The sequence below is a fragment of the Podarcis vaucheri genome, assembly GCF_965113315.1.
Source record: "Podarcis vaucheri genome assembly, chromosome: Z".
Classification (NCBI taxonomy): Eukaryota; Metazoa; Chordata; class Lepidosauria; order Squamata; family Lacertidae; genus Podarcis; species Podarcis vaucheri.
Genome location: NC_138758.1, coordinates 2,724,192 through 2,738,526, shown reverse-complemented (window position 1 = coordinate 2,738,526; position 14,335 = coordinate 2,724,192). Strand labels below are relative to the sequence as shown.

General features: G+C 48.4%; 1 protein-coding gene across 3 annotated transcripts in view; it reads left to right on the top strand.

The window, feature by feature from the left end:
• The window catches only part of DOCK11 (dedicator of cytokinesis 11), a 175,787-nt gene that overhangs the window by 160,941 nt on the left and 511 nt on the right, over positions 1-14,335 (top strand). For 2 of the 3 annotated variants that reach the window (XM_082207379.1, XM_082207381.1), the window contains exons 51-52: positions 297-397; positions 8,795-8,933. In XM_082207379.1, coding sequence (XP_082063505.1) covers positions 297-397; positions 8,795-8,933 — 240 coding nt within the window. Of the gene's footprint in view, positions 1-296; positions 398-8,794; positions 8,934-14,235; positions 14,249-14,335 lie in introns of all 3 variants that reach the window. The other variant, XM_082207380.1, reaches the window with a different exon arrangement.

Here is a 14,335-nt window from a genome sequence, read left to right as displayed (position 1 = left end):
CAAGATGTGTTGATGACCTCTCTTAGATTACTTTAAAAGGGGAAGTAGACAAATATGGAGGAAGAGGAGGGGGGGCTTTATTTATTAGTGGTGATGGCAAAATGGAACCTCTGAATAACAGTGACAGAAGGAGGAAATGGCTGTTGCTGGCCACTGTGGGAGGAAGGAAGGCTGGACCAGGATAACTTTTCGACGCAGAAGGAGTCCTCCTAGAATCTTCTCTGCTTTTTCTCTGAAATTTCAGATTTTTGTCTGAAATCTGTAGGAACTTAATTCTGTGTTTTAACTTTTCTTAGGTCAATGCTGGCCCACTAGCCTATGCACGGGCTTTCCTAGATGACAAGCACTCCAGCAAATATCCCAGCAAGAAGGTGAACGAACTGAAAGAAATGTTCAGGTAGTTATGTTTTATTTTAATCTATTATGTTTATTTCTCATCTGCGATGGGACCCAAGGCAGTGTGTAGGAGGGATCTCAAGCACACTCCCATCCAAGCCCTGTCCAGACCCACATAGTTGGAGTGAGGTGACTGTCCCCTGTGCCTGCAAATGATACTTTGGGTGCCCACCTAACAGACTTTCTATGAAACTGCAGGGGACAGAGTCCTTCCCTCTACGCTGCTGGGAAGTGGGCATAATCCCAACATGCCAAGGGCCTTCTCTACTCTGCACACACAAAACAGAACCAAATCAAATGCAGGAACATGTACTTGTCTCTTCTATTTTTTTTGTGGAGAAGGGTGTAGAGGAAAGTGGTGTTCCAAATCCCCCCCCCCCCGAACATCCCCTTAACCTCCGGGGCTTCCTAGGATCCGAGGCTAATCTTTACACATTATGGAATGTGTAATTAGTTTTGTAAAATATAACAACAATGCAAAGATTCTCAGGATGTGGAATTTGTCCAAATGTCAGCACCATTGAGACACATTGCCCTGCATATCAATGCTTATTTCACTGCTTATTTGTCAACCTGGTGCCCTCCATATGTTTTGGAGTATAATCCCCATCAGCCCCAGCCAATGCATCCATAGGAAAACAACAACAACATCCGGAGTGCACCAGGTTTGGAGAGGCTGACTTTGAACAGTATAACATTCTACAGCGTAAGAGGCTAGATCTGGGGTCAGCAAACATTTTCATCAGGGGGGTCGGTCCACTGTCCCTCAGACCTTGTGGGGGTCTGGACTATATTTTGAAAAATATAAATACCTTGCAAGCCAGTCCCACAGCTGCCACTGGGCCTGGAGGAGGAACACACTGCACACGCTCAGGAGCGCATCTCAGCACTGCCCGCTCACCAGTGTTGATGACGAGAAGCAGCCAATCCATCAGCCCATCCCTGCAGAGCTCCCAGGCGGCGTGTACCACACACTGTGGCCCGTTGTCCTAGGCCAGGTTGGCGGGCAGGCCGCACATGCGGAGCGCCGGGCAGGTGGCGCACAACTCGCCCTCCAGCTGCCCCAGTGCGGCTGCCGAGTGCGCCACCAGCAGCAGCGACAAGCCAGGCGCAACAAGCTCCAGCTGAAGCCCCTCGACGCGCCTGTCACAATGCCGCCCGCCTGCCGGCCTCTCTGTCCTCGCACAGTCAGCGAGGCTTCGGATTGCCAATCGGAAGCCTTGTCAGCGTCGCTGCCTGTCCAGAGGCGTCTGCGGCTTCAGATTGACTGCAGGAGCTTCCTACAGTCAACCCCAAGCCGTGCCATCATCATGGAAGTCAGTCCCCAGGTGGTGAGGCGCCTGTGGCTTCTTTTCAAGGAAATGCTGCGCCGCTTTAGCTCAGTCCGGGCACTGACTGAGTGGGCGGCAGGGTCTGCGGGCCAGATTTACGAGCCTGGTGGGCCTCATCCAGCCCACTGGCCTTAGTTTGCCGACCCCTGAGCTAGATTTACATAATTGACTCCAAGGCAGTTTTCCTGAGAGCTGTGGGGAAGCAGTCTTTCACCCTGAATTAAAAGTGGTGAGACATTGCAGTCACACAACTCAAAATTATTATCATTATCACTTAATAATAATGATAGTTACATTTGTAAGTCGCTCTATATGAAAGAAAAAGTCTCAAAGCCACCTGTAATGGATTTAGGGGTTGCTTGTGTGTAAGTTGCCGCCACTGCTGGTGAGGTTACCTGGTTAAACCCTTTCTGACTGAGCAGCCTCCAGCATCGTGACTGTCTCAGTCGCTGGCAGAATCCGTCAGTGAGCGTTTCTTAAACCTTTTCCAGCATAAAAGTTGTTTGACGCCAAGTCTCCTCCTACTCTCCCTGCGCGGAAGTCTTCTGCGCAGGGAGGGTGTGGGCAGCGGAGGACCCATGCTCTCCCTGCTGGTCCCCGGCGAGGAGTCTTGGAGCCTCCTCTCCGATTCCTCCATCTGCCCCCCTTCTCCACTGGTGTTACGCTGATTTCCTTCCCCAGCAGATGGGCTGCCTCTCTCCCTACTGGGACCCTCTCCTGCATCCCTTTGGAGCCTCTAGCTCCGATGGCAGTTCCCTGACATCCACCTCCCCCCCCCAGGACCCCCTCCGCCCCCGGCCCAACCTTCAGATCCAACCTCGTCCCTTTCCTTGGCCGACGATGTGGGGAAGCCCCTGAAGGAGCTGTCGCTATCCTCTGAGGATTCAAAACCCACTTCCCACCCGCTCCGATATCTTGCCGCGGGGTGCGCCTCCCAATCTGATTCTTCTCCCTCTGACATTTCCCCTCCTTCCTCTTCGGAGGCAGGAAAACCCCCAAATTCTTCGTCGTCGTCTGTGGTTCCAAATTCTTCCTCCCAGAATCTCGCTAGTGGTTTTGGTTTGTCTGGGAACAGGCTGTGGAATTCTTCCACTAGATACCCATCATTGACCGCCTCAGCGGGGACCCACGTGTTTTCTGACTCAGGTTCTCCCTCCCAAGCCACCAAGTACTCCACCTGGCACCCTCGCCACCTTGAATCGAGTATTTCCGTGGCTCGTGGTGGAGTTCCCTCTCCTCTACCCACGGGTGGGCGGTGACTCCTCCCTCCCGCCCCGGGAATTCCCGCCCCTCCCTGTACGGTGAGAGTAGGGACCTATGGAACACCAGATGTATCTTCATGCTGTTAGGCAACTTGAGCTTGAATGCCACAGTCTTCACCTGCTGTGTTACCTCAAAGGGTCCCAGCCGCCTTGGCTGAAACTTCTTGCACCCTCCCTTTAGGGGCAACCCTTGGGTTGACAACCACACTCGGTCTCCCACCCGTATGGCCTCCCCCTCCCGATGGTGCTTGTCTGCCTGCCTCTTGTAAACTTCCTTGGCCCGCTCCAAGTTCATCTTGAGTTGCTGGTGCAATGCCTCCATTTCTTCCACAAACTGCTCAGCTCCAGGTACACTCCCCCCTTCCTCCCCCCTCCCCGGGAAGGCCCTGGGGTGACACCCATAATTGGCCATGAACGGGCTCATTCCCATTGACACATGTTCAGCATTATTGTACACAAATTCAGCCAGCGCTAGTTTCTCTACCCAATCGTTCTGTCTCTCGCTGACATAGCAGCGCAGGTATTGCTGGAGAATACTGTTCGCTCTTTCTGCTTGCCCGTTGGTTTCTGGGTGTCGCGCCGTCGAGAAGCCCACCTCCACCTGCAGCAAGCTCATGAGCTTCCTCCAGAATCGTGAAGTAAATTGTTTTCTGCGATCTGAGATGACCCTTGAGGGCGCCCCATGCAACCTGAAGATGTGATCCACAAACAACTTGGCTGTCTCCTCTGCCGTCACCGCATGTGAGCAAGCTATGAAATGGCACATTTTCGTCAGTAGATCGACTACTACCATGACTGCTGTCTTCCCCCTGGACTTGGGGAAATCTGTCATAAAATCAGTGGACACCACCTCCCAGGGTCTTCCCGGCGTGGGCAAGGGTTCCCGTAACCCTGCGGGGGCAGCCCTCTCCCCCTTTGCCCTTTGACAGTGGTCGCACCCCTGTACATATTCCCATACATCCTCCCTCACCCTTGGCCACCAGAACTGCCTGGTGACGAGCATCATGGTTTTGTGCTGTCCAAAGTGCCCAGCTGTGGGGTTGTCGTGGAGTTGTTTGAGTACCTTCCCCCGTAGGGTCTCCCCTGGTACATACAGCGCCCCCTTATAGTACAGCACCCCTTCCTTCTCCTCAACCCCCCCATGGTTTTCTCTTCCGTCTCAGAGTTCCCTGATTTTAGTTTGGGCGAACATGTCGTTTCTAGTAAGCCCGGCCAGTTCTCGTTTCCCAACCAAGGCTCCCCCACACACCCTTCGGTCCTCGGGGATCACGTGTTGTATCTCCGGCGGTCCCTCTCCTTCCATGTACTCCGGCTTCCGGGAGAGAGCATCTGCTCTTACGTTTTCCTCTCCTGGCACATATCGGATCTCTTTTTTAAAAAAAGATATTTATTGAAATTTTACAGACAATAAAATGTTACAAAATTAAAAATAAGAAATAAAAAAGAATAACAATAATAAAAGAAAAAGAGATACAAAGATACAAAGACAAAATACATAAAAAGTAAAAAAAAATTAAAAAGACATCAATATTTTCATGTCTTATATTTCATTTACTTGTTTCCTGACCTCCTCACACACCCCTTTTTTGTATTCCAGTTCACATGGTTAATTCAGCAAATCCTCACCCTCTATCATTTATATTTACTCAATATCTTAACCTATTATAACTATATATTTTCAACCATTGTCAATCCGTATTTACATGTTCTTATTAATCTTTTTACCAATACCGCTTATTTTCAATCCAACATCCCTTTAACATTCATTAATTTTACAGTATTTCTGCAAGTAGTCTTTAAATTTCATCCAGTCTTCTTCCACCACCTCTTCTCCCTGATCTCGGATTCTGCCTGTCATTTCTGCCAGTTCCATGTAGTCCATCACCTTCACCTGCCATTCTTCCAGTGTGGGTAAATCTTGTGTCTTCCAACTGGCACATATCGGATCTCGAAGGAAAACTTGGAGAACTCCTGTGCCCATCGAATCTGTCTCTGGTTGAGTACTCGCGCGGTCCTCCAGTATTCCAAGTTCTTGTGATCAGTACAAACCTGGATCTTGTGCTGTGCCCCTATTAACAGATGTCTCCATCGGCGAAACGCCGCATAGATCGCAAGCGGTTCGCGGTCATACACCGTATAGTTTTGCTCCGACTTGCTCAGCTTCCTCGCGAAAAAAGCACACGGCTTCCATTCCTGCTTGCTCCTCCCTGGCTGCAAAAGCACCGCCCCAATGGCTCTGTCGGACGCGTCGGTCTCTAGCCTCATGGGTTTCTCCAGATCAACGTGCATGAGCTGCTCTTCCGAAGCGAACGCCTTCTTCAGTCTTTCAAAGGATTGCTGGGCACTTTCTGTCCAGGTGAACTTCCTTTTGCTACTGAGAGAATCTGTGATGGGTGCCGTTAAGTGGGCGAAGTTCTTGATGAACTTCCTGTAGAAGTTGCTGAATCCTAGGAACCTCTGCATATCCTTCCAGGTTTTGGGGGCTTTCCATTCCAGCACTGCCTGTACCTTGCTTGGGTCCATAGCCAGTCCCTTGTCTGACAACTTGTACCCCAGAAACTCGACCTCTCTGGTGTGAAATTGGCATTTTTCCAGCTTGACCCACAACTGGTGCTTCTGCAGCCTCTTTAGCACTTCCCTGACGTCTCTGACATGTTGCTTCTCATTGTCTTGGACGTCGTCCAAGAAGGCTACGCAGTTCTTGTACAGCAGGGGCCCCAACACGTGGTGCATGAATGCTTGAAAGCAGGCGGAGCCCGATTGTAATCCAAATGGCATGACTAAGTACTCAAAAGCCCCCCGGGGGTGAACATGGTGGTCTTCCATTCGTCCCCCTCCCTTACCCTGATCAAATTGTACGCTCCCCTGAGGTCCAGCTTGGTGAAAATTTTCCCCTGCCTCACCCGTGTTAAAATGTTGACAATCCTGGGCATTGGGAAGGTCACGGGTTCAGATACCAGGTTTAGGGCCCGGTAGTCCACAACCAGTCTGGGCTGATTAGTCCCTTTTTTGTCCACAAAGAACACCGGACTGCCCCCCACCGCCTTTGATTCCCTTATGAACCCCCTCTTCAGGTTCTTGTCAATAAACTGCCGTAACTCCTGCATCTCCCGGTCCGACATGGCATGCAGCTTACCCACAGGCAGCTGAGCCCCTGGGATTAAGTTGATTTGGCAGTCAAAGGGCCTATGGGGGGGGTAGTCTGTCCGCCTCCTTCTCGCTGAAGACTTCCTTTAGGTCAGCGTATGGTGGTGGCACCTCGCCCTTTGTTTCCACTGCCAGCCCAGCCACACTGGCCACTGTCATTCTTGGGGTTCCCCCCCCAGACAGTGTTCCAAACAGTAAGCTGACCCAAAGGTGACTGACCACTGATGCCATGACACTACTGGATCATGCAGTGCCAGCCAGCTCATTCCCAGTATTATTGGAGGTCCTGCCAGTGTGGCCACGTGAAAGGCAATGGTCTCCGTGTGCCTGGAAACCCTCATTTCCATTGGCGGGGTCTGGTGTGTCACTTCCCCTCCCAGAAGTTCCCTGCCATCGATGGTGGTCACTTGCAAGGGAAAATCCAGGGGTAGCAAGTGTATTTGGTGCTCCAAAGCGAAGTCCCTGCTAAAGAAATTGTAGGAGCTGCCCGAATCCAGCAGCCCCTCAACCTTGACTGGGTGTCCATTCGGGAGCTCTAGCACCACTTCTATGGCTATAGCTGCCCGGGGGGGGGGGTCAGGCTGGGGCACTTCTATTGGTTGCTGGCCTGGCTGCTGGCCCCTTTGACTGGCAGCCAGGCGTTGTCGTTTCCCTGCGCCTGCCCTGCGTCCCCCTTCTCCTCACAGCCAGCAGCCCCCACCATCCCTTGCCAGGCCTTTCTTTGAGGGCAGACCCTTGCAAAATGTCCCGGCCGTTGGCAGAGGAAACACTTCTTGGTGGTTTTCCAATCCTTCCCCTCCCTCTTGCGACCTTCACTGGAGTTTGAAACCTCTCTCGCGCCATCTATTTCCATTGGCTCAGCCGCCTGGGAAAGCTGTCTCGGTATTTCAGTAATGCGGTAGTCATGGCAACGTTCCCCTCTCACCGTGTTTCTCCTGAGCCCGTGCTTCCTGCCGCACTCCAATCGCAAGCACAGCCTTGGTCAGCTGATCCATTGACTGCGGGCGGGGCGCGCGGGACAGCTCGTCCTTCACCGTTGGGGACAACCCCTCCTCAAACAACATTTGAATAGGTTCAGAGTCCAGATCCCACCCGAGACGGTGGATCAACATTGCAAAGCGCGACCAGTAGTCTCTAACTGACTGGCTCCCCTGCTTGCACCCCATCAGTTCTTGCCGAGTCACACTTTGCTGGACTTCACTGGAATACATCGCATCCATCGCCTGAAAGAATTTCTTAAGGTCCTTCAAGGCATGATTTTGCGTCGCCATAAGGGGCCTGATCCATTCTCTTGCCCCACCCTCCAGATGTCCCACAGTGTAGGCTACCCTTTGCTCATTGTTAACAAAGTCATCATGCTGCAGTTCCAAAGCGTACTCTATTTCCGTTCGGAACGCATTGTAGTCCTGGGGTTTCCCCCCAAACTTGTGTACCAGCCCCGGTACATTCCTTGCGATGGGGGTGGGTCTGACCTGAGCATCCTGAGCTCGTTTTTTGTCCAGCCGCGCCGTCAGGAGAGCTACATGCTGTTCCAAGTCTCGGTTTCTCTCTACCAGACCTTGCACTGTAGCTGCTTGCTCCGTCTCTCCGGCTCCTCTGGTCTGGCTCATGGTGCTGCCTCTCTGGAGCTGCGCACACGCAACTTCGGTGACTGACGGATTGCTGTAATGGATTTAGGGGTTGCTTGTGTGTAAGTTGCCGCCACTGCTGGCGAGGTTACCTGGTTAAACCCTTTCTGACTGAACAGCCTCCAGCATCGTGACTGTCTCAGTCACTGGCAGAATCCGTCAGTGGGCGTTTCTTAAACCTTTTCCAGCATAAAAGTTGTTTGACGCCAAGTCTCCTCCTACTCTCCCTGCGCGGAAGTCTTCTGTGCAGGGAGGGTGTGGGCAGCGGAGTACCCGTACTCTCTCCGCTGGTCTCCGGCGAGGAGTCTTGGAGCCTCCTCTCCGATTCCCCCACCTGCCCCCCTTCTCCACTGGTGTTACGCTGATTTCCTTCCCCAGCGGACGGGCTGCCTCTCTCCCTACTGGGACCCTCTCCTGCATCCCTCAGGAGCCTTCCCTCCGCCTCTAGCTCCGATGGCAGTTCCCTAACGCCACCTAACAAAATAAAATACAATAAATAGTAGCAATTTAAAAACAGAAAAAAATTAAGCAGTGGACAATACAAAATACATAAAATGCTCATCCAAAACCATATTAAGAGCTGATTACTGATTTTAACTTTTTACATGGTTTTTATTGTGTGGTTTTATATTATAATTGTGGCAAACCACTTTTTTTATATAAATAGCAATATATAAATATTTTTATAAAATAATAAGGGCAAATCCTACCCACTTAAAGACTGACAACAATGGTACCAGGTTTATCATGTATGCTATTTTATTGTAGCATTAGATGTCTCCTTGTGGGACATTACAAAAGACAGGATATAAATGTTTTAAGAATATGAGCCATATTCCTTTGCCTAGACAAAGGTACAGTACTAGAAAAGGTTGTTAGCTGCCAGAATCCAGGTCTTCATCAGTCACCTGCGCACTAGGCTGTCTCAGTATCGCAAGTGCCAAAGTCAATGCGCACGCCTATTTGTTTTGCAGCTCCACTGCCTACATGAGTCAGCCGAGGTCCCATAAATTCTGTTTTCTCTCAACAGGAAGTTTATTCAGGCCTGTGGAATTGCCCTTGAGCTCAACGAGCGCCTAATCAAGGAGGACCAGGCAGAATACCATGAAGAGCTGAAGTCCAACTTCAGGGACATGGTGAAAGAGCTTTCAGACATCATCCACGAACAGGTAGAGAGTCCAGGCGGGCTGCTCTGAAAGTAAATGTACACAGAGCCTCTCCCAGCCAAGGCATCAAGATATGTGGCTATTGATTTTCATTATTATGATGATTATTACACTGATGATTAACAAGAATCCTTATACTATCAGTCTCCTTGGCACCTTGGCAACATTAACAAGTCCCTGTTCCACAAAATTAATATATGAAATATACAGTTGGGAAACAACAGAGGGAGAAAAAAGAGGAGCGAGAATGTGAGCAAATGCCATTTACACAAGTTTATTAAGCTTGGTTAAAGCTGTAATCTAGGGAAAGGGTCAAAGGTTCCTTGGATTGTCATTGTGTAGCAAAAGTCTTTCCAGGTCTGAGCGGGTCCTGGGCAACCTAATCTCTGTTGCTGCCCCTCCTTAGGTCAGTGGACCCTGGTCGGTGGGCAGGAGTCCAGCCGATGGCTCTAGCCATCATTTTAAATTACCATAATCCCCTAGAATGTTGATGCCACGTCAGGGTTGTGGGAAGCTTAAAATGACAGCTTGATCCAGCTCCCTGGCGCTCCTCATAGTGCAGGGCCAAGCCTTTGGAAAGAAAAGAGAAAAGAAAAGAAACCACAGGAGAGTCCTAAGCCATGGACCCTGGCAAAGTGTGGTGTTCCTGACAGCTGGCCGGTGCTGATGCCAAATTGGATATCCTTTCAGGATCAGAGCAGCACAGCAATCATCACCACCATCCATACTCTGCAATGTGGTAATCTAGAATCTGCAGTTAGAATAAAAGAGTGCACACAAACAGTGACTGAAGGTTATGATGATGTGACCTCCAGCATGCCCTGTTGAGGCAGTTGTTAGGGCTGGGCTGAAATGTCTCCCCCTGACTTTGGCCTCTCCAGCTTCACTCCCCACATTCACAGGAGGCATTATGCTGCGGGGATGAAATATGGGGGTCTAGGAACAGCACCTCATCATCATGTAGTGCCTTTATTCGGGGGGGGGGTTGCAGACATCACCAGCCAAGTGAAATGCAAAATGACAATGAGAAAAAGGTATGCTCAGAGGGTGATTTTAGGACAACTGCGCACATAGTGTACCTCCTTGCTGAATTTTGGCTCAACTTTGGATCTGACATGCTTGGTTCCTCTGCTGTTTGAAAGCTGAGAGTTCTTCAGAGAAAGCAAACCATGATAGGAATAACAGCAAAACAAAATGAAAAATGGGCACCCACATTCAGTAAATAGCTGGAGGCTGGACAGGAGTGCAGAACTGGGGCACATGTTTGGCATGTGAACACCAGCCACTGTCAATTTGGGGCCCTGGCCTTTCTTCTGGCCTGTTTGACTGACAGTCAGCTTTCACTTTCTCCCCTTCCCCCTCCCCTGAAATCCCTGAAGAGGGCCTGCCTGCCTGCCTGCCTGCCTGCCTGGGAATCTATAACCCTGCCCTTCTGTACATAGCCTCCAGGGAACATTATAAACAAAATTAAAACAATGCAAATTGGCTTCTCAGTACTGAAAGTGTTTAGAGGTTGAACATATCCCCAGAGACACACTGTGATAACGCATCCACAATTCCCTCCCAGTTTTCTGCTGTTTTATTTGCATGTGGATGATGGAACGGCTTCTGCATTCTGTTATTATTCAAATAGGGAAAACAAACTTCTAAGAAAGATCTCTCAAGTAATGGGGTCATTAGGAGTCAGTTTGGAACAGGCTGTCATTTTTGATGCACTCCAGATTGTTATTCAAAAAAGCTTCCCATAGTTTGCCAGTCTTGGATGTTTGGTGGGTGGGGGAAACTGCAGATGATCTGTTGCAGCCTATCCTAGTAGTTACATACTTAAAGAGGATGCTCAAGAAGCTTCAAAGATCCACAGAGTTCTTTTGAACACTAAGGAACAACATTAGAGAAACTGAAAAAGCTAACAGCATTTGGGCAAATAGCCAATTGCAGTTTTAAGACTTAAAAATGAAGGTGATTGTGATGGGTGCTGTACAGAGCATATCCCCTGTACAGATCCAACGCGAGATCCCAAACGAACTTTAAAAAAGCAAGTATATTTCTATTCCTCCTCCTGGATTTGAAAAGTTTGGAAATCGTGTGAGCAGTGTCTGCTTCAAGCTCCAAACCAAAAGTTCTGGATTTTCTTGCTTCCAGCATTCACAGACTGTGTAACATTCAGCATGGAAGATCACCTACCCTCCTAGAGTTGATGGGGAGTTGGTGTCCCTCCAGATATTGTAGGGTTCATGAGAGTTGAAAGACCCACCATCTCTGAAGGTCACAGTCTTCTCATTTATACCCTATAAGCCTCTCTCGTTCTGTTCCCCTAATACAAATCATCCACTCAGGTATTTCCCAAACCCCACTCAGGTCTTACCTTGATTTAAAACAAAAAACCCAAATCCTGCAAAGCCCAGATTTCAGCATCTGTTGTCATTTAGGAGAACTCTTGAACCACACTTGCAAAACAGGAAGTGGGGCTGCACATTCTTGGAGCAGGCTGTGACTCCAAGACAGGGTTATAGAAAAAGCCACACAAGGACTTACCAGAAATAAAGGTTTGGGGCTTTAAAAATTCAGTCAGTTGGGTGGCTGTTAGTTACCCCGAAGTATCTTAAAACTATACTTGGTTTTAAAAATTATTAGTGGGGTGGGGAAAACCCCTCAAGAGGTCACCTACTGGCAAAAACACAATGACTACGTCTGGGGTACAAGTCTTGCACCGTTTTGGACAGGTTCCTTGATTTGGCAATCAAGCCCAGCAGATGGGTGACCACACTGTGTCTCAACTTGAAAGATGTGGCATTCTGAAGAAAAGCAGGGAGTCCACCATTTGCCCTCACCACTGCTGGTGTGGTGTGGGGCCGGTTGCTCTTTTACTGCTCTGAACTTTGGACTGGTGTTCTTTTGTACAACACGTCTCAGCATATCTGGAACGTTGTCACCAGAAGCCAGCAGGAGTGCGGCAGATAGAGCAGCTTTCCCCAACCTGATGTCCTCCTGATGCTTTAGACTACCATGCCCATCTGCCCCAGCCAGCATGGCCCACAGTCAGGGATTATGATGATTAGAGTTGCAGTTCAAGGCATTTGAAAGGCACCAGGATGGAGAGAGATGGGTGAGCATGTTGGACTAGGACGAGGGAGACCCAGGGTCAGATCTCTTATTTGGCCACAAAGCTCACAGGGTGAGCTTGGGCCAGTCATAATCTTCCAGCCCAGCCCTGTGAGGCCAAAACTGGGCAGAGGGGGAGCCATGTACTTTGCTCTGTCCTCTGAGGAAAGATGAGGGAGAACCATAAAGAAATGATAAATATCACAACAACAGCAGCACTGGTAGCATCTCCAGTGGAAATATAACTCTCTACCAGAAAGTCTAGCTTCCTTAATCTCTGGTTGCACTGCTTCTGTACTCTGTAAAGAAATGCCAGACTGTTCTTTTCCTCAACTACAGCAAATCTTGACATGAACCAGAGCGCTAAAGAATCTTTCTGGTATTTTTGATTAATGGAAGTGTAATGAACAGGAAAGTTAATGGCTCACAATATTACCCAGGTAACTTAAAGAGTAAGCTCCACTTATCCCAGTTGACCTGTTTATTAAGCATTTGTCCTGATTTGTTTGAAGGGAGATCAGACAACATTGATTATTTATTGAGCATTCATTCTGTGTTTGCAGAGAAGTTAGATGACATTTATGTCCAGTGCATTGCCCCTGCTCCCCACTTTCCTTATTGCAGAAAGTCTGCAAGACCTCTCAATCTACTATAACTGTGTGATTAGAATTTGCCACATATTATTCATTTCCACCTGAAAACAGCAAATAGCTGGATATGCCCCACTTTTAAAAAGGTATCCCAGTTTTTAATTAGTTAATTCAAGATGTGAATAATTTGTTACACCCACTACAGAGGGGGAAGATAATTTAAATCAAAAAGGATATATTTTATTTGCCTTTTCTTCTCTTCCATCAGGTTGTTAATATTAGAAGGTTCCTTCTAACTTCTGTTCTTCATGTATCTGTTATTCTAAAAGACCAAAATTTCACTTCTCTTCCTCTGCTAGTTGTAAGGGTTAGTAGGGACACACAGTGCTTGCCCTACAGGGGGGCAGAGAGACCCCCTTAAATGACTTTTTTTTTGGAGGGCAATAGTTAGCAAAAATTGGCCAGGAGGAGGTGGTCTCCCTCTACCTCCCCTACACCATCTTGAACACTAGTAAGACAGGAGGTGCTTGGTTAAGACTGGGTGGGGAACATGTGGTCTTTCAGATGTTGTTAAACTCCAAACTCCCATCAGCCCACATGGCTAATGGTCAAAAATGGTGGGAGTTTAATTTCAGCAACATCTGGAGGGCCACAGATTATGCACCCCTGGGGCTATGAACTATCTTATACATAGCTACTCCTGACAGACAGAAAAGGAATTAGTGACTTTGTAGACACGAGTAGACATTTTCTGTTTCCATGCCATTCCTACCTGTGGCTATGCCCATGCATGGATGCCAAACTCAGCAGTCTGACAGGGAAATATTTCAGGGGGCTGAGTGTGGGTGTCAGTACTGGGTTTGTGTTTGCTTTGATCTGCCCTGCAGACCTCTTTGCTTTTAACCAGGAGTCCAAGTGCCACGCTTGGATAAGGCATTCCAAAATGGCTCCCAGAGATTATCTAGCCTGCCATGAATCTTTGAAACAGGGTGCGATAGAAACTTGTGAAGAATAAAGGCACTGAGCATGATCCAATTTGGTGGTGGCGCGTCTTCCTACACAGAACCTCATTGGAAACAATGCAAGCAGAAAGTTCTAGATTCAGCCTCCGGTGTCTCCTGCTGAAACAGGAAGAGACTCCTGTCTGAAACCCTGGAGAGCCACTTGCATGCAATGCAGACACTTCTGAGCTAATGAATCAATGGTCTGACTCAGTAGAAGGGAATTCCTTTGTTACTAAATAAAAGAAAGTGGTTTTTACCACTTCCAGAGCAATCTCTTGGTTCTGGAATGCTCCATTGACCCTTTAGGTGTGACCCTGTACAATTCTAAGGTAGAATTCAGCAAGAACCCAAACCTAATTATTAGGAAACTCCTTCTAATTTTGAGAACTAGAAGTGGAACAAGCTACTTAGAGCACTTATGGGATTTTCTTTGTTGGAAGCTTTCAGGAGAATTAATAATGTCTTAATCTTACAAGTATTTGATCAGATGATCTTCTGAACCCCTTCTAGCTCTGGGGATATTTTGAGAGCATAGTAGACATCATTGCTAAATAACTTCTCTTTCCTATTCTCTTTTGTTTTCTTTTAATGCTGCCTTTGCAATAACAGCTTTGAAGACCAGGTTGGGTAACACCATTCTACATTTCCTTTTGTGTTGTTGAAACAATTTTTGTTGCTGTTAGGAACAGATAAGGTTTTTGCTTAATTT